The sequence below is a fragment of the Nicotiana sylvestris genome, chromosome 1 (genome assembly GCF_000393655.2).
Source record: "Nicotiana sylvestris chromosome 1, ASM39365v2, whole genome shotgun sequence".
Taxonomy (NCBI): Eukaryota; Viridiplantae; Streptophyta; class Magnoliopsida; order Solanales; family Solanaceae; genus Nicotiana; species Nicotiana sylvestris.
In genome coordinates this window covers 125,453,892-125,475,681 of record NC_091057.1, presented here as the reverse complement: position 1 = coordinate 125,475,681, position 21,790 = coordinate 125,453,892, and the positions used below count along the sequence as shown (strand labels likewise).

At 36.2% G+C, this 21,790-nt stretch overlaps 1 protein-coding gene across 1 annotated transcript; it reads right to left on the bottom strand.

Moving 5' to 3' along the window:
- Positions 1-19,637: 19,637 nt before the first annotated feature.
- Positions 19,638-20,668, bottom strand: LOC104234292 (putative germin-like protein 2-1). The gene is made up of 2 exons (XM_009787827.2): positions 20,479-20,668; positions 19,638-20,392 (listed from the first exon to the last, which is right to left on the bottom strand). The coding sequence occupies exons 1-2, from the start codon at positions 20,600-20,602 to the stop codon at positions 19,830-19,832; spliced, it is 687 nt and encodes a 228-aa protein (XP_009786129.1). The 5' UTR covers positions 20,603-20,668; the 3' UTR covers positions 19,638-19,829.
- Positions 20,669-21,790: the final 1,122 nt, after the last annotated feature.

Here is a 21,790-nt window from a genome sequence, read left to right as displayed (position 1 = left end):
TCGGGAGCCGGGATCTGTATCACGATCTCGTCCCCCCAGCCGCATTCCTTTTTCATGACCTCGAGATGCTTCTCCTTTATCGAACAGATGTACCTCGATGCATGTTCGCATCGGCTAGGAACTGCAGGGGGGTTCTCTGTCACGACCCAATTCCCAAACCCGATCGTGATGGCGCCTCTCGTGAAGACAAGGCCAGCTAGACCAAAACGGAACATTTCTTTTAAACAGTTAAATATCATAAATAGTTCTAAACATGATATAATAGCCATAATTTGCGGAAAATAACGATGACAATAGAATAAACTATCCCGACACAGCCCAAACCGGGGTGTCACAAGTCACGAGCATCTATTAGAGTATAAATACAACTACACGGTCTGAATTATAAAAAACAGGACTGATAAACAAAGGAAGAAATGCGGTGCCGCGAACACTGGCGGTCACCTTGCTAAACTCCGATAACTTAGCCTCCGATCGGCTCAAAACCCGCTACTGGGTGTTTAAATACCTGCATCTGCACACAAGGTGCAGGGAGTAAAGTGAATACTCTAACTCAATGAGTAATAAAGGTAAATAACAACTGAGCAGTAAGAAATCACGTAAGGCAACCAACATGCTGGAGAGAGGCAGTGAAAAACCCTTTGAGAAAAATAGTGAAGTTGTGAAATCTTTAGAAATATCTTAGCTCAGTTTAAACCTCTTTAGAAAATGACTTTATCAACAGTTACGCAAATGAATGCAAAACAAATAGTGCAGTTAAGCACGGTAATCCGCCCCTCGGGCGCAACACTCAATTAATAGATAATGCCAGGCAATCAGATAGATATCACATGAAGTAGCACAACAATAGATAATGGCAGACAATGAAATAAAGTAAACACATAGAACAGTACCAGCACCACTGCGGCGTGCAGCCCGATCCATATATCGCTGCGGCTTGCAGCCCAATCCATTTATCGTCGACGGCGCTCACTGGGGGTGTGCAGACTCCGGGAGGGGCCCCTTACGGCCCAAGCACAATATCAAGTCATCTCGTGGCATCAAATCTAGGCCCTCGGCCTCATATAAATTAGTATCTCACTGCTGCGGCGTGCAGCCCGATCCAAGAGTATCCTCACAATATAGGCCCTCGGCCTTACTCAGTCAAAATTCACATAAGCCCCTCGGGCAACCGTAAAACATGATTCTCAACCCAAAATATTATTTAAAATTCCATTTTAAGTGTTAGAGCAGAGTAAACATGGCTGAGTTTTGAAAACAGTAGAAAATAACATGACTGAGTTCAACTATATAATCAAACAGTGAGGAAATATCAAACAACAATCCCCGAAGGGTTCAAATAGCTGTCACTAGGCCCAAAGATGGCATTCAGCCCAAATAATGATGATAACAATTAGTTTTCAGTTAAATACGCGGTAAAATCATCAATCGGGACAGACCAAGTCACAATCCCCAATAGTAAAAGACCCCACGCTCGTCATCCTGCACGTGTCTCACCTCAATACAGCACTACGATGTGCAAATCCGGGGTTTCAAACCCTCAAGATATCATTTAAAATCATTACTCACCTCGAACCGGCGAAATCTCTAGCTCGCGACGCCTTTGCCCCTCAAATCGGCCTCCACGTGCGTCGAATCTATCAAAAATCAGAACGAATACATCACAATATGCTAAGGGAACAAAGAACAAGCGAAAACAATCAATAAAGGGCACGATTCCCGAAATTACCAAAACCTGAGCCCCAGGCCCACGTCTCGAAATTTGACAAAATTCACAAAACTAGAATCCTTATGCTCTCACGAGTCTAACCATACGAAAATTATCCAATTCTGATACCATTTGGCCCTTCAAATCATCATTTTACATTTTTGAAAGGTTTCACCATTTTCTTCCCAAATTCCATTCCAAATCACGGATTAAATGATGAATTCAATGATAGATTCATGTACTCTAGCCAAATCAGAGTTAGAATCACTTACCCCGATGAATTTCTTGAAAAACCTTCAAAATATCGCCAAAATCCGAGCTCTCTAGGTCAAAATATCAAATAAAACCCAAAACCTCGTATTTATAGAGTACCCCTCAGATTTCAGCCACCGCGGGCCGCATCAAATCGACTGCAGTCCGCGGTAACCGGTGCGGTCCGCGCAAAAACAACCACGGCCGCACAGGCCTTCCTCTACAGTGACAGGCTTTAGTATTTTGACCATAACTTTAGCTACAGATGTCCAAATTGAGATATCTTTACCTTTCTGGAAACTAGACACGAAGAGCTACAACTTTCGTTGTTTAAATCACCTCAAAATTCCTTGTAGATCAAAAGATATGAGCTTCCGAAGTAGGACCAGCGGAAAGGTTCTTCACCGCGGTCGCGCCCACTTTTGTGCGGTCCGCGCGACGCCTACTGCGGCCGTGCCCGCTTTTGTGCGGTCCATACAGCACTCACCGCGGGCGCACTTATTTTTGTGCAAACCGCGTGAGTGAGTTTCGGGGCCTGCAACCCCTGTGGACCTGCTACGGCTATGATTTTTACACTAAAACATCTGGGAACCTACCCGGAACTCCCGGAACTTCAAACCAATTGTACCAACACATCCCATGACATCGTTCAAACTTTCTCAAAGCTCACAACAATATCCAATCACCAATTTAACATAGGATCCAAGCCTAAGAACTCCAAGAACTCTTAAATTATGCTTTCGCTCAAAAAGTCTATCAAATCTCGTCCGAATGACCTGAAATTTTGCACACACATCCCAAATGACACAACGAAGCTACTGCAACTCTCGTAATTTCATTCCGACCTTTATATCAAAATCTCACCTATCAACAGGAAAGCGCCGAAATCTCAATTTCGCCAATCCAAGCCTAAACCTTCCACGGACTTCCAAAACGCATTTCGATCACACTCCTAAGTCCCAAATCACCTAACGGAGCTAACCAAATCATAAAAATTTCAATCCGAGATCAAATACACATAAGTCAAATCTTGGTCAAACCTTTCAAATTTTAAGCTTTCAACTGAGACTGTTCTTCCAAATTCATTCTGATTAACCTGAAACCCAACACCAACGATTTACATAAGTCATAATACACCACACGAGGTAAGTCGTGCCCGAGAACTAGCGAGCGAAGGGCAAAATCTCAAAACGACCGGTCAGGTCGTTACATTCTCGACGTCGAAGTCCTTCTTTAAGACCCAGGCGACTGGAGCAATCTCATGGAGGGTTGGCGCTTTATCACCGGCCAGACGAGAAGAAAATGAGGAAGCCTTTTATTTTTAAGGGATTGTTTTAGAGGTTTTCACCATAATTTTGGATTATAAGATGCAGAAGACGGCGGAGCTTGTCATTTTCCGGCACTAAGAAGGCGGTGGAAACAGATAAAGAAAGGAAACAGATGAAGAGAGAGAGGCATAGAGGAGGTTCAGAGGTAATTTGAAGATTGAAGTAAAGTTTTCTCAGAGGTTAGACCTTATATTTATAGATGGACGGTGACGGTTCAACAATGCTAGTGGCCGACTATTACTGGCACACATTTAATGTTTTGGGGAAGCGAACTGATGGGACGTTTTGGTCACTTCGAGCGCCTACGTCACAAGGATGACGTCATCATCAAGGGATCCAAAAATCGAGGTTCAAATCGTTTCTTATCATTTTACTCTAAGAAATGCGGTGACCATCTGTATACGGTAAAATCAGGTACCCCCGATTTAGTAAGCTCGAGACGTCGCACAGAGGGCAGAAGTTTGATAAAGACCAAGCCGGGCTCGATGGCAGAATAAGAAGCTCGAAGACCTAAGTGTTCGAGGAACATCGCAGTCAAGTATGACCAACTCCAAGATAGTGTCGTTGTGAGTTTGTTATAGAAGGACAAGATTCTCGCCACGTCCCCAAGATCATGGCAAAAATTTCGAAAGAGATTTGTACGAATTAGTACAAATCCGTACCAGGCGGTTATACAGCTGTCCCAATAAGATTCTTTACTGTAAATAGAAATGTACCTTATTTAGGGTTCCCGTCCTATATAAAGGGGACCTCAATCATTTGTAAAGATCATCTAATCATTGGCAAAGAATATACTATCTTACTTTTTAGCTCATTGTTTATCAGAATTGTCCTTTAGCCTTAGTGCTCCAGCTTTATTATTCTTACTGCTCTTAACCCACCTCGAGGTCATTGGGCTCGAGGTCGACACTGCTTAAGTAACACTGGTTTGATTCACTCACTTCTTTCATTTATACTTCATGTTTCTTGATTATTAATTGGTATTGAACTAAATCACGTATCTTTAAAACCACAATTCAAATTTAATTGTTATATATTTGCTGATCGGCTATTTAGGGTAATTCTTCTTAAATAAAAGCAGCATCCATTTAGAAGAAGATTGTACTCTAATGGCTTTGGCCCTGAAAGTTCCTTGTTGTAACCATTGCCATATTGGACCAAAACTCAAAAAGGGAAAAAATGTTGGGATCAAATATTAATAATAATCTAAAAGTAGCTTTATTCTGATAACTTAAGAATCATTAACATGAAAATCTTTAGTTTAACTTTTAAAAAAATCATTATGGAAGAAAATGTTTTCATTCGCGAATAATATATAGTCAATTAATTACGAAAAATATGATCAGATATAATTAATGGGTTGATGTTAGTGAACAACTTGATCGTCATTTACGAAACTGTAATATGCTGATTATCCTAATTCGAAACTAGAAACAGAAAGCTGAAAATTAATGCGGACCCTCTTATGCATAAAATCGTAAATTTTTTACTAGAATAATGAAATCTTGGAATACTTTTAAAGAGAAAAAACAAGATACTTTTAAAGCAAAACAAGTAATCAACAGATCAATTTAAATGAACAAACTCAATTATTGTAATGATCTAACAACTTCTCAGGTTCAATCTCACCCAAACTCAAATAGTCAACCGTAGGGAGGCAAAGCCTTGTTTCCTGTTTTACCCTATTCATCTGCAGGTTTCCTTTTTCGCCTTAAATCATGACCCACAAAGAATTTTTGGAAAAGAAAAAAAAAAAAGAACAGGCTAACATGATGCTGCAACTAACCAAAAAGCAAAAGTTGTGTATCTGATACTACAATGATCAGTCATTTATATGGTTTTAAGTATTTCTACATGATAAACGGCTAAAAATTATATTTTTGGGTGTACTTTCATCTCATAACTTGTGTGGTTGAGGAAGGTTACATAATTTTTTGTAGTGAATTATGTTAATTACCCGCATTCTTATGTGTAGGAGCAAGTTGGACGAAAGATGAGCAAAAGAAGTTGATTCAGGACCAAGAGGCAAAAGAAGAACTTTGCTCGTTCACTCTCACGTGCACACGAGTGAGTGAACGAGCTAACTGAGGGGAGCTTGAAAAAAAAAACAGTGGATTAAGGCCAAAAGGCATGGAAGTGCACGAGGCACCTAGAAGGAAAAGAAAAAGAGAAGAACTTTGTTCGTTCACTGTAGCGTGCGCAAGAGAGAGTGAATGAGCTAATCTAAAAAGGTTGTTGCAAATTTGGCTTGTATTATTTTGCCTCGTGTAAACCCTATCCCATATAAATAGTCCTTAAACTCACATTTAAAGGGGGAAATTCGACCTAAGGAGGCAAGACCACTCTAAGAGCAAGGGGGAGAATTTTTCTACGAGTTTTTCACTTTCTTTTTCCTATTTCTATTTATTGGTTATGAATTCTAGTATTGTATAGCTGATTTTTTATCTAGAATTTTGATGGAACTTTTTGTAGGATAAATTCTTGTTATGTTTTTTATATAATTGAGCCGTGAAATTTGTCTACTTGTTCAACTACGTGTTTATTGTTGTTGATTGAAGAGCTCTCAATTGACTGTGCCTATTAATTATTATGTATTGCTTGAGCTAGCGTAGTTCGAGAGAATATGTCTAGTAAATTGTGGTTGTTGCTCGAAAGAGAATTACGACACCTGAAATGCTCACGATAAATAGAGAATACTTAGGCGAAATAATAGGAGATATAGCGGGAAGGATTCTGACAATTGGCGAAATCATAACTGTATGCCTCCTTAATCTTGTCTCAAACCCTTAGTATCTCTAGTTGTTAATTTACTTTTTAAATTTGTTAGTTAATTAGTTAGACATAAGAATATTGATATTTATAGCTTAGAAATTGTTCGAGGTTGTCTTCTTTGTGATACTTAACAGTTACAACAAAACCTTATTTCTCTGTGGGATTCGACTCCAAACTCTTAGACCGAATTATATTTGCAGCGATCGCTTATCCTTTTTAAGACTGAGCGTGATCCCTACAACATTAAAGTACATAAAGATAATGTAATTGTCTTAGGCAGGATTTAATTCACTAACCCACTAAGCCTAAAAAGGAAAGAAAGATGTACTCAAAAGAGACAGCTTTTAAATTTTTTGTGGAAATATATAATTTCAAAGAAGACTAGCCATTTTAGTTCAATAACAACATACCCACATGACATAGAATTCCATAGCTAAAGAACGTAAGAGTAACAGAAACTGAAGCATTTCAAGGTGCAATAGAGTTTGAGAGATTATATGGTTACCTGGCTTTGCAGATGAAAAAACTTCAGCTTTGGGTTGAGTTGAAATTTCGGATGCAGAATTTTTGTATCTATCGTTATGCATATTATCATTTTTTGTCAAAAACTATTTATATTCGGTAGCTGAAAAATTATATAATTTTTTGTATATAACATACATATATATATATATATACATTTTCCGGCTATACAGTATCCATTTCCCAAATTCAAAAGAGGATGCTCAGAGGGAGCACAGTCGTTGCGAAGAAATAGGTATTTGTTAAAGATTAATTTATTAAGTGATAATTTCTTAGATATCCATTCAGGTATTATAATACTGCTTTTTGTTGGGACTAAGGCTGGCATCCGGTCCGGGCCCGGTCCCAAATGGGCTTCGTGGGCTGGGCTCAAACCGACCCGATCTTTGTGGGCCGGGCTTAAACGGACCCAGGCTTTATGGGTTTTTGGGTGTAACCAGATCGGGACCGTGTAATAATGGCCCCAGACTATGTGGACCGGGCCGGGGCCCAAACGGGCCTAAATAGACCTTGACTATTTTTTTTAATATTTTTTTATCTAAGGCAATTTCTTGTAAAATATATAGCTTATATATATTATATATATACTATATACATGGCTTATATGTGTGTATATATATATATATATGTGTGTGGGCCTGACCTATTTTTTAATTTTTTTTTTATCTAAGGCAATTTCTTGTAAATTATATAGCTTATATATATTATATATACTATATCTATATCTATAATATACATATATATATATATATATATATATATATATACTATACACATGGCTTATATGTGTATATACATATGTGTGGGCCTGACCTTTTTTTAAAAAAATTTTTATCTAAGGTAATTTCTTGTAATATATATATATATATATATATGTGTGTGTGTGTGTGTGTGATTTACAAGAAATTACCTTATATAGTATATTGCCTTATATAAGATTGTATATACTAACTGCTAAGTGTATAGTATATAAGCTATATTCGAATTTCGATATAACATTAGCTATATATATATATATATATATATATATATATATATATATATATATATATATATATATATATATTAAGATGAACTTGGTAACAAAGTTGCAAATTAAAGTTTAAATTTAATACTTCAAATTAAAGTTCAATGACTTCAACATAATACTTCAAATTAATCTAACAAACTAAAACATTAAGTATAATACGTCTAATAATTTTAAAATAACACAAATTGTCTCAAATCAACTTAAAAGCATAAATTGTGTGTTGTCTTGTCGGTCTGAAAAGCTGACCGACTGCGGAAAAGCTGTTTCGTTTAAGAAAAAGTGAATATGTATAGCGCGTCTAATAATTTTAAAATAACACAAATTATCTCAAATTAACTTAAAAGCATAAATTGTGTGTTGTCTTGCCGGTCTGAAAAGATGACCGACTGCGGAAAAGCTGTTTCGTTTCAGAAAAAGTGAATATGTATAGCGCGTATAATAATTTTAAAATAACACAAATTGTCTCAAATTACCTTAAAAGCATAAATTGTGTGTTGTCTTGTCGGTCTGAAAAGATGACCGACTACGGAAAAGCTATTTCATTTCAGAAAAAGTTAATATGTACAGCATGGTACAATACTACATTTTGTGTGTTGTCTTGTCGGTCTGAAAAGCTGACCGGCTGCAAAAAAAGCTGTTTCGTTTCAGAAAAAGTGAATATGTATAGCGCGGTACAATACTACGTTTTGTGTGTTGCCTTGTCTATAAATAACTGGCGCATTCTAGTTATTTTCTGCGCTTAATAATAACCAATAGCAAATATTTCCATAAAAGCAAGGTTTTTCTTTACGCTTTAACAAATGCCTGAACCCCTTTATGTGCCAAGGTGCGAGTGCGGCAAAAAATGCATGATGCAAGACTATTGGGATGATGGTGAAGCTGGACGCCGCTACTGGGCGTGTATGAACAAGTTTTATAGGGTTTCCGACGAACCTGTTTGCAATTTTGAGGTATGGATTGATGAACCCTATCAGCAGGAATACTACAAAGAAAAGTTGCAGTATCTTCATTGTTTGTGTTTGAAGCAGTGGGAAAGAGAGCGACAATCCAAATGAGAAGTTGCGGAGTTGAAGAAGAAACTCAAAGAGTTGGAAGAAGAAAAAAATAAGCTGGAAGACAAATTTAAGTAGTTAGAGCAGAGAATACTAGGCGGTCGTGACTAAACAATAACATGTACGTGTTGAGTATAGTAGTGTATCTTTATGTTTCCCGCATCATGTATTTTCATTAGTTGTACTGAATTTAAGTTATGTTAAGTTTCTATGTTTGTGTTTGTGTTGTATTATTAAAACAAAAAAGAAACGGGCCTTGACTATTTTGTTTTTAAAATTTTTTATCTAAGGCAATTTCTTGTAAATTATATAGCTTATATATATATAAGCATTCATCACCACCAACATTATGCACATATTGACTATCCGTAAATTGTAATAAAGTATTATCAATATCAAGAATAGGAGCAGGTGGAGGGGGGGTATGGGGTTTGGGTAGGGGAGGCCGGAGAATTAGAGGAGGAATAGATTGACCACTAGATTCACCACTCTTGGATTTTCTCTTATTTTTTCTAAATATTTTTTTAAGGAATATGACATCTTAATTATAATTATACAAAGTAATTAAATAAAACAAAAAAATATAATATTAAAACTAAAGAGTTGGAACAAGTTTACCGAATTGACGAACAACTTGTTGAAATTATCGTTGAAGACTTGAATACTTCAATTCACCAACTTCACAATTTTCACACAAGTTGCAACAACAAAGTAACTAATTTTAGAAGAAAATTAGAGAAAGATTGATGATTTGGTGAAGAAAAATGAGAGAATGAGGGAGTATTTATAGTTGAATATAGAAAAAAAGTGTAATTATAAAAAGTTTGGGGTTAAAACAAAGTTGGGAGGGGGGATATTAAATGGCTATTTTATAAATAACCAACGCCCATTTTGGTAGCCATAAACTGTCAGATTTTTAAAGGAGATTTTTTTTTTTAAATTATAGTCGTTGGACCCGTTTGGTACCGGTTGAACCGGCCCACTTAGGAGCCGGTCCCGAGCCCAAACGGTCCCGGTCCTACGGGCTTCACGTGTGAACCGGCCCACATGGGCCTCAAACCCCCTGGTCCCGGGCTTAAACAGGTAGGCCCGTTTAGGCCCACTACCCATATGGGCTCCCGGGCCTGGGCTGGGCCCGGGCCTAACCGGCCCACTTGCCACCCTTAGTTGGGACCAAACACACATGCAAGTATATGTGGTCGTCAAGTAATAAAGTGACTCGAAAGTCAGATGTCCAACCCACAGAGACTTAGATTGATCGTTAACTAAGCAAACTAAAATAAATTAATTGTCCAAGATAATAAAGAGTGATGTTCTTCTATTAGTCTACTATTGCGGAAATTAAACAAATAACAACGAAATTAATAAGAACTAAAATGGGTATGATGTGACTTTAATTCAAAGGAGATGACGATTCCAGGATTGTGGTTGGTGTAAAAATCCTATTAAGTTTAATAATCATACTCTTTAATCCGAATTATCTATGGTTGCTAGTTGACCGGATCGTTTATATGAATAGCATGTTCCCATAATACTATCCGTCTATCCATAACATATCAACCTTGTATTCCTATGATATTGAATCTATCATGAACGAAAATAATACAATATTCAACTAAGCAAGACTGTTAGGTATATTCCTATCCTAACCGTGAAATCTTTTCCCGAGCCACGGGTTCAGAAACAAGCTCTCTCTAATTCTACTCTAATCTAAATACAGCTTTCCCAAGCATAGTATAGATAGTAAATAGAACTCAACTGATGGCCAGTCAATTAAGTAATTATGCACAGAATTATAGAAACAACAATAAGATGATAATCTGAATTAACGAAGATGTAATTAATAAACGTTAATAATCATGTCAACCATAATCCTAGACCGTGAAGTTTAGCTCCACATAGAAATGGTAACAAAACAACGCATCATCAAGAAAAAGTAAAGATTACTGAGTTTGATGGAAGAAATATAGAATCTAATGAATTTCTGCCTCAACGGCTGCTCTGTGCTCTCCCCTTGGTTTAATCTCAGGTCTCCCTACGTCTAAGTTCTATTAAAAGTCCTCAAAATAGCATTTTTATATGTATTTATACCAAGTAGGGTCGGGCCCAGATGAAACACCCTTTCCAGCGCGAAATAGGACTCTAGCTCTGTAAAATTTGTACAAGCGCGACGCACCCTATGCGGCACCCTGCGGCGCTTGTGGAGTTTATTAGTAGGCTTCACTTTTCTTGTCAGGTCAGTTTTACACTACTGTGCCGCGCCTTGCGGCACCCAGAGTAAATTTCTCAGAGTGAAATTATTTCGTCCTCTTTTGACATCCTAACTTGGTACATGACCCTTGAACATGATCCTGGCTTAATATATTGGGCTTTTACTCAGACTTCAAACCTCCAGAATGCTCGATTTCATTCCATAACACCTACATAGATCGGAATCACTCCTACAGGGCATAAAACACATATTTAGTGCAAAATGCTAGCGATTAAAGCTCAAACTCAATTAATGTGCAGTAAATTAGAGTGTAATAAGCGACTAAAATATGTAATTATAGAATATCACCAACACCATACTTAAACCATTGCTCATCCTTGAGCAATCAAACTACACTTTATAAAGACACAACCTTTTTAAAGAGCTCTCCTAACTCATCATACCAAGAATATTTAAAATAGACTAAGCACAAGAGTGTAACATCTTCACCTCAAGGTTTGACTCACAAGTACCACACATTATTCACAACTTACCCACATACTCTAACATAGAGGTTACTAATATTACCTTTCCTTCATGAATTGAGTGCCCTCACACAATAAAAGAAAGTAGTTCCACACACAATATAATTTAAGAGCAATTAGGAACTCAAGATAGAAAGAATTCGCTCACTCTCAGAAATAACATTCATATGCCACAAAAGATGCACCATAGGCTTGCCCGTAATGTACTACTCTACTAATCGAGCTCAATCAGTCTAGGATCAAGTAGGACTTTATTTGGTTGTAATGTAGGCTGCGGGTCGGGTAGGATACATTTAGATATAATAGTGACTACATAAGTACATACACTTTAACATTTAAAACCTCACACTCATGTCAAACCATAACTTCACCTTCACATCAATATATATTAACTCCTCACTTCTTTAAGCACATTTACATCAAGAGTCCCCACTATCAAAGAATATTTTTCACAGCAATACAACTATTCTTTTTCTTTCTTTTCTTCTTTCTTTTCAAGTGGCTCTTACTTTTTTTCAAAACACTGCATCTTTCTCCTTGTTTAATTAGTTCAACTCAAACGCCAAACCAACCTATCCACACTTTAGCTTTTACAAAGTTTATAATAATTCAAGTTCTCATGAGAGGTGAAAAGATTCCAATAGATAGTTAATTCAAATAAATGGGTAATGCTTGTAATGTGGTTGCCAAAGAAACAGGATTACATGCTCAAAGGGGCTAACTATGATACATAACAATTAGGCGAGTAATATATATATATATATATATGGCTCAACAAAGAAGACTATATCACTTCCAAGACTGAACAAAACTACTATTTCGCTTTGCAAACACACGGGGCAAGTTCTAGACATCAAATGCAATGTACAGAATAACACAAAACCTTACACACACACATGGCACATAACTCACTCAAAATTTGACTCATCAAGACACTCTAGTCAAAGAAGTTAAGCAAAGTTAGATCATACAATTTAAAGTACTTATACAAGAGTAAAAAATTGAGCCTAAGCGTCACAACTAACACACTCACTATTCTCAAGGCATAACAAAGTCAAGAGGTATTGCTTCAATTCAAAACATAGCACAAGGTTTCCTACTTCTAAAAAAATAAAACTAACTACATCCGATTCAAACAAAACCCTTGGAAAAGAACTGCGGCACAAAGAAAAACCAAGGGGGAATTGCTACACTACCTACAAAGAAAATTTTTTTGTCCTTTTTCTTTAGATATAAATTCCTCAAGAAAACTGTTTAGGAGATCCATCATCGGGAAAAGTCCAATTCTCTCTCTCTCTCTCTCTCTCTATATATATATATATATATATATATATATATATATATATATATATATATATATATATAAACTCTACAACTAAGCTAAAATAGCACAGAAACTCATCCAAACAATCTCCTCACGCTCACTTAAAATTGTGCAATGTCCTCAATGCACACTATAAATAACAAGAGGGTAAAAGAGACTCCCTGGTAGGCCAAAGGCCGAAGCAATATCGGCTCACGAGGTACTCAGACTTCTTCCAGGTATCGTCCTTTGTGTGGCACCCCACACTTAGTTCTCACCATCTAACTCGCTTTTGCACTCTTCTAATGGCTGCGCTTCCTATTCTTATAATCCTATAAAACAAAAACAAATACTACAACAATAATAAGAAAAAATAAAACTAAAAGAAAATAGTAAAGATGGGTTGCCTCCCAACAAGCGTCAGAGTTAACGTCGCGGCACGATGTGAACCACTTTCTGCCTTCGCCTTGAACTTATGAATTATACCCCTAACATGGCATCAAGCTTTCTGTTATGCTCCCAGGGTGGTGAGACAAATTTAATTGAGCTAAGCAACCAATATCGGATTCTACACTTCTTGGCCTTCAAATGAGCTATGTAATTATGTCTCTCTGGCATGATAAATTCCATAATATAAGCACCTAGGTCCTCGTACGCTGGCTCCTCCAAAGGCTCAGATGACTTGATTTTCATGTCATCATCCAAACACAATATTGAAAAATGTCTGGAATGAGGATAAATACGCCTTGACTCTAGAATTGTATTACTATTTACATCCTCATATGTACACACATTAGATTCTTCAAATATAATATTATCTACTTCCTCACATGACTCTAGAGTGCTTTCCTCAACATGGACATCATTATAAAAGTACGGTCGAATGATTGACTCTCCAATTTTAGCTCCTCAATTTGGCGTATAAGCTCATTTTCAGTTTCACACAACTCAGAACTATTTTGTTGGGCGTTAGACGCATCAACTTTTGAAATCAATTGAGCTCCCAAGTCGTGAATAGCAGTGCCAAATTTTTCGATCTCTTGTCCCAGTTAAGCTCTTCCTTCTATTAAGTCTTGTATCCCATCTGTAATTTTCTCACGTTGAACCTCGTATATTTCCAATCTTTCAACTTGTTCCACCAGCCAAGTTTAACTCAAAATCTCCTCTTTTTCAAATTTTTCGTCTTGCTGGTACTCGCTCTTTTCATTCAATTCTTCCATATTAGCCTTCATTATCTTCATTATTGCCTTGAGATTTTCCATCTCTTTTCAACGTTCCTGAGTTTGCTCTATTAAAAATTGAGTTTGCTCCATTATTTTCCTCATTATGTCCATTATATTAGCATCATGTTTCACATCTTCCATATTGTTGATCCTATCAAACTCAGAAACATTATTAGAAAGATCATAATAAGGGCTCAGAGACGGAAAAAAAGAGTTAGGACAATCATCCCAATGGACACCTTGACCACCACACATATTACAATTATTCCACTCATAAGATTGAGATAGTGCACCTAACTCGCTTTCGGAAATATTTTGACAATTTTTTCACCAGTTGGGTCCTCCACAATATGGACAAGGATCATCAAAGTAAGAATAATCATCATTCAAACAATTTTCATTCCAAGATGTCAAGTCAAAATAAGAAAAAAAAAATACTAACTAAACAAGAAAATTAAAAACTTGAACAAAAATCAACTGAAAGCTAACTTAGGAAAACAATCAATAACTAAGTCGCCGGCAATGACACCAAAATTTATAGGGACCAAACACACACTCAAGTATACGTGGTCGTCAAGTAATAAAGTGACTCGAAAGTCAGATGTCGAACCCACAAAGACTTAATTGATCATTAACTAAGCAAACTAAAATTAATTAATTGTCCAAGATAATCAAGAGTGATGTTCTTCTATTAGTCTACTATTGCCGAAATTAAACAAATAACAACTAAATTAATAAGAATTAAAATGGGTATGATGAGACTTTAATTCAGAGGAGATGACGATTCCAGGGTTGTGGTTGTTGTAACAATCCTATTAAGTTTAATAATCACACTTGTTAATCCGAATTATCTATGGTTGCTAGTTGACCGGATCGTTTATATGAATAGCATGTTCCCACAATACTATCCGTCTATCCATAATATATCAACCTTGTATTCCTATGGTATCGAATCTATCATGAACGAATATAATACGGTATTCAACTAAGCAAGACTGTTAGGTATATTCCTATCCTAACTGCGAAATCTTTCCCCGAGCCACAGGTTCAGAAACAAGATCTCTCTAATTTTACTCTAATCTAAACACGGCTTTCCCAAGCATAGCATAGATAGTAAATAGAATTCAACTGCTGGCCAGACAATTAAGCAATTATGCACAGAATTAGAGAAACAACAACAAGATGATAATCCGAATTAACGAAAATGTATTTAATAAACGTTAATAATCATGTCAACCACAACCCTAGAACGTGAAGTTTAGCTTCACATAGACATGGTAACAAAACAACACATCTTCAAGAAAAAGTAAATATTACTGAGTTTGATGGAAGAAATATAGAATCTAATGAATTCCTGCCTCCACGACTGCTCTGTGCTCTCCCCTTGGTCTAATCTCAGGTCTCCCTACCTCTAAGATCTGTCAAAAGTCCTCAAAATAACATTTTTATATGTATTTATACCAAGTAGGGTCGGGCCCAGATGAAACACCCTTTCCTGCGCGAAATAGGACTCTAGCTCTGTAAAATTTGTACAGGCACGCTGCACCCTACGCGGCACCCTGCGGCGCGCTTGTGGAGTTTATCAGCAGGCTTCTCTTTTTTTTGTCTGGCCAGTTTTTACACTGCTGTGCCGCGCCTTGCAGCGCCCAGTGTAAATTTCTCAAAGTGAAGTTATTTCGTCCTCTTTTGACATCCTGACTTGGTACACGACCTCCGAACACGATTCCGGCTTAATGTATTGGACTTTTACTTAGATTTCAAAGCTCCAGATTGCTCGATTTCATTCCATAACGCCTACATAGATCAGAATCACTCCTACAAGGCATAAAACACATATTTAGTGCAAAACGCTAGCGATTAAAGCTCAAACTCAATTAAAGAGCAGTAAATTAGAGTGTAATAAGCGACTAAAATACGTAATTATAGCCTATCATCACTTTTTACTTATTAGATATCCCTTCATAATTTGTGATCCTTTTTATTTTGATGTTTTTTAGCAATTATTTTAAACTATTTATCATTCGTATAAAATAATTAAAATCTGGTGGATTTGTCTTTTCTAATATCATATTTTGTACCTTTTTGTTAATTAAATTTAGTAATATCGTAAAGCTAGAGGGAGGTGGGCTATAAAATTATTCTAAAACAAAAATTTGCATGAAATGCAATCCACACAGAACGATTTCAGTGACGATGGTAGCAGCTATTTTAATCGCCACCAAAAGTAAGCACCAAGTTGCCAAATCATATGTCGCTGTTTTACTAACACTACGTCAAATTTATTTGTGGCACATTTATTTACTTTTTATGACCAAATTCTTTGTCACAAAAATTCATTTTATTGTTAGCTTTTATTGCGATTAAACCTCACCATAAAAGTAAATAAATATGCCAGAAACTAAATTTAAAGCAGGTCACCACTAGAAATGGCGATATATAGTTTTACTTTTGCTGGCGAAAAAAAGGGTCACCACAAAGTGTGGCCACTGAAAACTCCTGCCTTGTGTCTTAGAATGTGATGTTGATATTAGATGTGTCAAATGGGCCGGGTTGACCTGGGACCGGCCCGGCACAGACTGGTTGAAATCCCAATCGGCCCAACCCGGTACTTAGGGGCCCGTTGTGCTGGGTTACTGGGGTTAGGGGTTGGTCCGTTCACTTTAATTCATCCGGTTAATCGAACCGGTCAAACCCGATCAACCAAAATCCCTATAGAACCGGTTAACCGGCCCGACCCGGACCGGTTTAAAGGCTAGATTTCAATTATTATTTTTTAAAGGTTTTAGAGTCTAAGGCAATGCATAACCTTTGAATTTACTCTTTTTTTGTTAATTTACTTTGTTAAATGTAAAACTTTCAATTTGTAAGTTTGAATTTTGAAATAAATATAGCACTTGCAATTTATAAGTGCAATTTTTTTCCATCTTCATTGTATTCTTTATATTTTTACTTTATATTAATATAAATTACAATAGTTATACAAAATACAAAAAATTAAAAAAAAATAAAAACACTAACCCGGCCAGCCCGGCTCTTGTACTCGTAACCCTTACGGTTCATTTTTTATCCGGATAAATCCGAACCCGTTAAGTCCGGTAACTCCTAATCCGTAACCGGCCCGGTTCGAAACCCAGACGGTTTCTTTTCCCTACCCAACCTGGCCCGTCACACCCGTTAGACACCCTTAGCTGATATCAACCTTCACTACCAAAAATCAGGTGATTTCCGACCGAAATTTCCGACCAAATTTCGATCGTTTTTAATTGGACGGAAAAACAATGGTCGCAAATGCAGACCGACCGCAATTGGTCGCAAATTTCCGATCGAAATTTTCCGACCAATATTGGTCGAAATCGGTCGGAAAATATTGGTCGAAAATATTGGAACTTTGCTCTTTTTAAGCTACACTCCCTGCCAATTTAAACCAACATACATCCTATAATGGCAGCTTACATTGCTGCCATTCAACCATGAAAACTCAATAAAATAACTAATAACCACCAACAACAACAATTAACCAACAACTAATAACCACAACCACAACAACTAATAACCACAACAACAACTACTAAAGTGTTCAATAATAATATAATCATCATTCAAATAACCAACAACAAAATATTGACAAGTTCACAACTTTGTTTAACAATACACAACATTCAATGAATTTTTTATGTAGCACCATCTTCATGTAATGTCCTAGGACCTTCATCGCCGGCAGGTGGGGAAGAGGAGGAGACCGGGGAATGGGGAAAGCACCACAAGCAAGAAGATTGGCCAGCTGACCTTGAAGGGGATCAAATTGTTTGTCCCTCCTTTCTAGCTGACCTTGAAGGGTATCAAAATTCTTCTTTTCTCTAGCCTTGGTCTCTTCAAGCTCTGCTGTCAGCTTTGCGATCTTCTCTTCCATGGACGATATAGCCGAACTATCAATCGTCTCGCCTTGGGCGGAAGTCCCTATACCTTGCAATCCAGCCCTATAGCGCCGAAACGATTTATCTGAAAGGCCGTATGCTATCCCCTTTTTAGGACCACCGACAGTACTCAACCATATACTCTTCTCTTCTTCGTCTGAAATGGGCGGTCGCTCGCCTTGCTCATTTAGTGGCAAGTTCTGAGTGTACTCCTCCAAATTGATCTTGTAGCGACCCTTTATTTAGAAGATAAAAAATTACTAACTATATAATATTAGAAACATTTATAGTAGTTATGAAACTTACATGTGTAGTCTCTGCCCGGTCCTCGACCCATCTAGTTGGATCTGCCTGTGCCTTCTTCTTCCGGATGTGAGTCTCCATGAAGAACTCATCATGACTCATCTTCCTCCCCAATTTTTTTTCCTACAAATATAATAAACATGTTAACGAAAACTATAGCAATACACATATTTTGTTGTAAAAACAGAGTGCAATTTAAGAGATAGGAATTTTAAGTAACTAGATTCTTGAGAGAAACATAGAATAAAAAATATATACATTATATTAAGATGTGTGTGTGTATGTATATATATATATATATATATATATATATATATATATATATATATATATATATATATATATACACACACTATACATTTAGATAGTGTGATTACGAATTTAGAATAAATCATCGGCAAATCCACTTATGCTTATTGTAATTATCAATTTATATAAGCTAATTGTCACTAATACACTTCTACGTAATAAAATTATTAATTTACGGTCGAATCAAACCTAACATTACTTAAGGATACTACTAAAGGACTTATACTTAGTGTAATGTCAATCTATAAGCTAATTACAACTAATACACTTACTAATTACTATAAGCGACAGAAAAAAGTCTGTCGATACTGCTGCGTCGGTAAACAACTGTTTTTACGGTCGAATCAAACCTAACATTACTTAAGGATACTCCTATATCAAATATATATATATATATATATATATATATATATATATATATATATATATAATAAATAATTATTTATGTACAATGTTGACCAAATATTTGACCACTTTCCGACCGAATTCGGTCGGAAATATTGAGTTACAATTATTTCGGTTTTTTGTCTTGCGCGGGAAACAAAAAATTCAAAAAGCAATTTGGAATTTTTTTAATAAATAATTATTTTTTACATTATATACAAGGTTGACCAAATATTTGATCAGTTCCCGACCGAGTTCGGTCGGAAATTTGGAAATATTTTAATAAATAATTATTTTTTACATTATATACAAGTTTGACCAAATATTTGACAAATTTTCCAACTGAAATCGGTCGGAAAGTTTATTTTTTTTGCTGTCAGTCACTTTTGTTGTGTTTTGCGACCAAATACTCTTAATTCCAACCGATTTCGGTCGGAAATTCTTGGACGGAAATCACCTGATTTCTAGTATTGCTTCGCTGTACAACTGCTACTACTTGATTTGTATACATTTGTATTTTCAAAGCAGTCAACCTCTGTTGACAATTAAGATAACAACTGTCCTTTTTAATTTTTACGTGGCAGCTGGTTTGGTTAATTCCTTTTTTCTTACTTTCTATCTTTGAATGAATAAACACAATAAAAATAAAGGACTTAAGCTTACTGTATCTTTTTCTAAATTTTATATAGCAAATAATTGAGTGCTAATCTATTGTATTCAGAATCGCCTCATTTTTTTTTATCATAAGCATGCCAGATGATAGTGTAGAGCAAAATAAACTGGTGGATGGGTCAGAGAACATAACCACAACAAACGATAAACATAACTTTTACTAAAACAAACCGTAAAATATTTCTCCTTTAGTAGATCCAATACAAAGATCAAGGAAAACCAGTCCAAAGGACTAGATCCTGATTTTTATTTATGATTTCTTAAATTCCAAAATCAAGCATAAATAATAGCACCATAGTGTTATTTGGCTTTGTATTAAATTTAGTTGTTGTCCCACCAGAATTGTGATTGGAGATAATCGATCACTTTCTTATCAACTTGGAATGCTTTGGTGAGGACGTCTTCATTAATTGGTGGATCTGAGCCAAAAATTGCATTAGCAATAGTGATAACTCCTGGATTTTGACTGCTAAGTCCAGCAAACGCAACAGCCTTAGTTTTTCCAACATTAAATTGAAAATGGATGAGACCTATTGGAAAAACAAACACATCTCCAGGTTTTAGAATCTTTGTAAAGAGTTTGTTCTTCATATTTGGTCCGGGATTTGAAAGGACAAAGCCAACATAGAGAGTACCCTCGAGTACAACAAGAACCTCAGCTGCTCTAGGGTGAGTATGAGGTGGATTGAGACCATATGGTGCATAATCAATTCGAACTAATGAAATGCCCAGAGTGTTGAGTCCGTGTAAGTTAATGACGTTCACAGCAGTTACAGCTGATCCAACTTGATTTGAAGTATTTCCAGGTATGTTTAGGCCTGATTTGAAGAAGTCATCAGCATTGACAACATTTGGATCCTTGCATATTTTTCCATTCACGAAAACTGCATAGAAATCATTATTAGAAAGTGAAAATAACAACAAGTACAGGTGAAAAACAAACAATCAAATTCGTAGTTCAATAATTTACCAGCAGCCATAGAGTCGTTAACAGCAACACAAAAATCTTGTAAAGGACTAGGGTCATATGCATGGCTTATTGAAAAGACAACAGCCAAAATGGCAACGGTTAATACAAACAACTTGCGAGCCATTGCAAATTAGGGAAAACTCTGTATATATATTGAAACAATTTGTTTATCTGTGAGAAGTATGATCAGAGAGGTGTGCCTATTTATAGATGAAAATTTGTTTGAATCAGTGTGGAATAGGCTTCTGCAGTACCAAGTAAACAATGGTGAATTTTTAAACATTTTTGTCGTGATGTTCCGTCAACAACTATAACGACTAAATCTTAAATTTTCTTATAACGCATAAATAGTTAGCAACTACTATAAAAGACTACCCCTCTAGTTTATGTGAACCTATTTTTTTTGTCCCTTAAAAAAAGAATGACCCCTTCTAAATTTGAAAATAATTTAACTTAAATTTATAATTCTACCCTTAATGAGAAACTTTTATTACCACACAAATACTCTAGACTCATTTTTTACTTCAATTCCAAAAGTCGTCATTTTTTTCTTAAACTACGTGTCCAGTCAAACAAGTTCACATAAATTGAAACAGAGGTAATATATCATATTTTCCGCTGACTAAATTAAACCAGTTAAATCCTCCAGACCACTATGGGAATGGTCATAATTAACATTGATGAAAAATAGAAAGAGAAAGGAACGATTAGGAAGGGAAGTTGAGATATGATAGAAACTTTCCAACTACAGAAATAGTAAGATCTGAATCGCCACAAGATGTAGATGTTATAATTAAACAATGAGTTTATGAATTTTTACACTATCAGGTCACCTACTTGTTATAGCAGTTTTTGTTTTTGGTAGGAAAGGTAAGTAACATATATTAAAACATGCGTACAGGGTTGTGATGCTCATGCATCATATTACAAGTGCTAGTGCTAGTTATACTATTAGGTATACTATCCGTACATGCATAACGATATGAGGTATCGCCTCTAGTAATGTCACATTGACGATCCTCCAAAGTAGCATGGACTGCACTTTTACTACTAAAGCTCTCAAAATAAATAGTAGCAGTTTCCTTAGGTACATTGTTAGTAACAAAACATCTATTGTCGTCTTCATCATCCAGCTGTTGTACTGCTGTAGGTGGAACCATGCACTGGGATGTGAATCCTCGCTGGTCTTCTAACACTTGTTTTGTAACACAAAAAGGTGGTTCAACAAAAATGCGCAATGCAGCAGCAGGTGGAATCCTACTTCCTAGCTTTGCAAGATTATCTGTTACATAATTCTGTTCCATGTACGCAT

Excerpts from the sequence above, each read along its gene's own strand:
- LOC104234292 (XM_009787827.2), bottom strand. The coding sequence starts at position 20,602 with ATGGCTCGCAAGTTGTTTGTATTAACCGTTGCCATTTTGGCTGTTGTC. Across the intron at positions 20,393-20,478 it reads TAACGACTCTATGGCTGCTG|TTTTCGTGAATGGAAAAATA; the intron begins GTAAATTATTGA and ends ATTTCTATGCAG.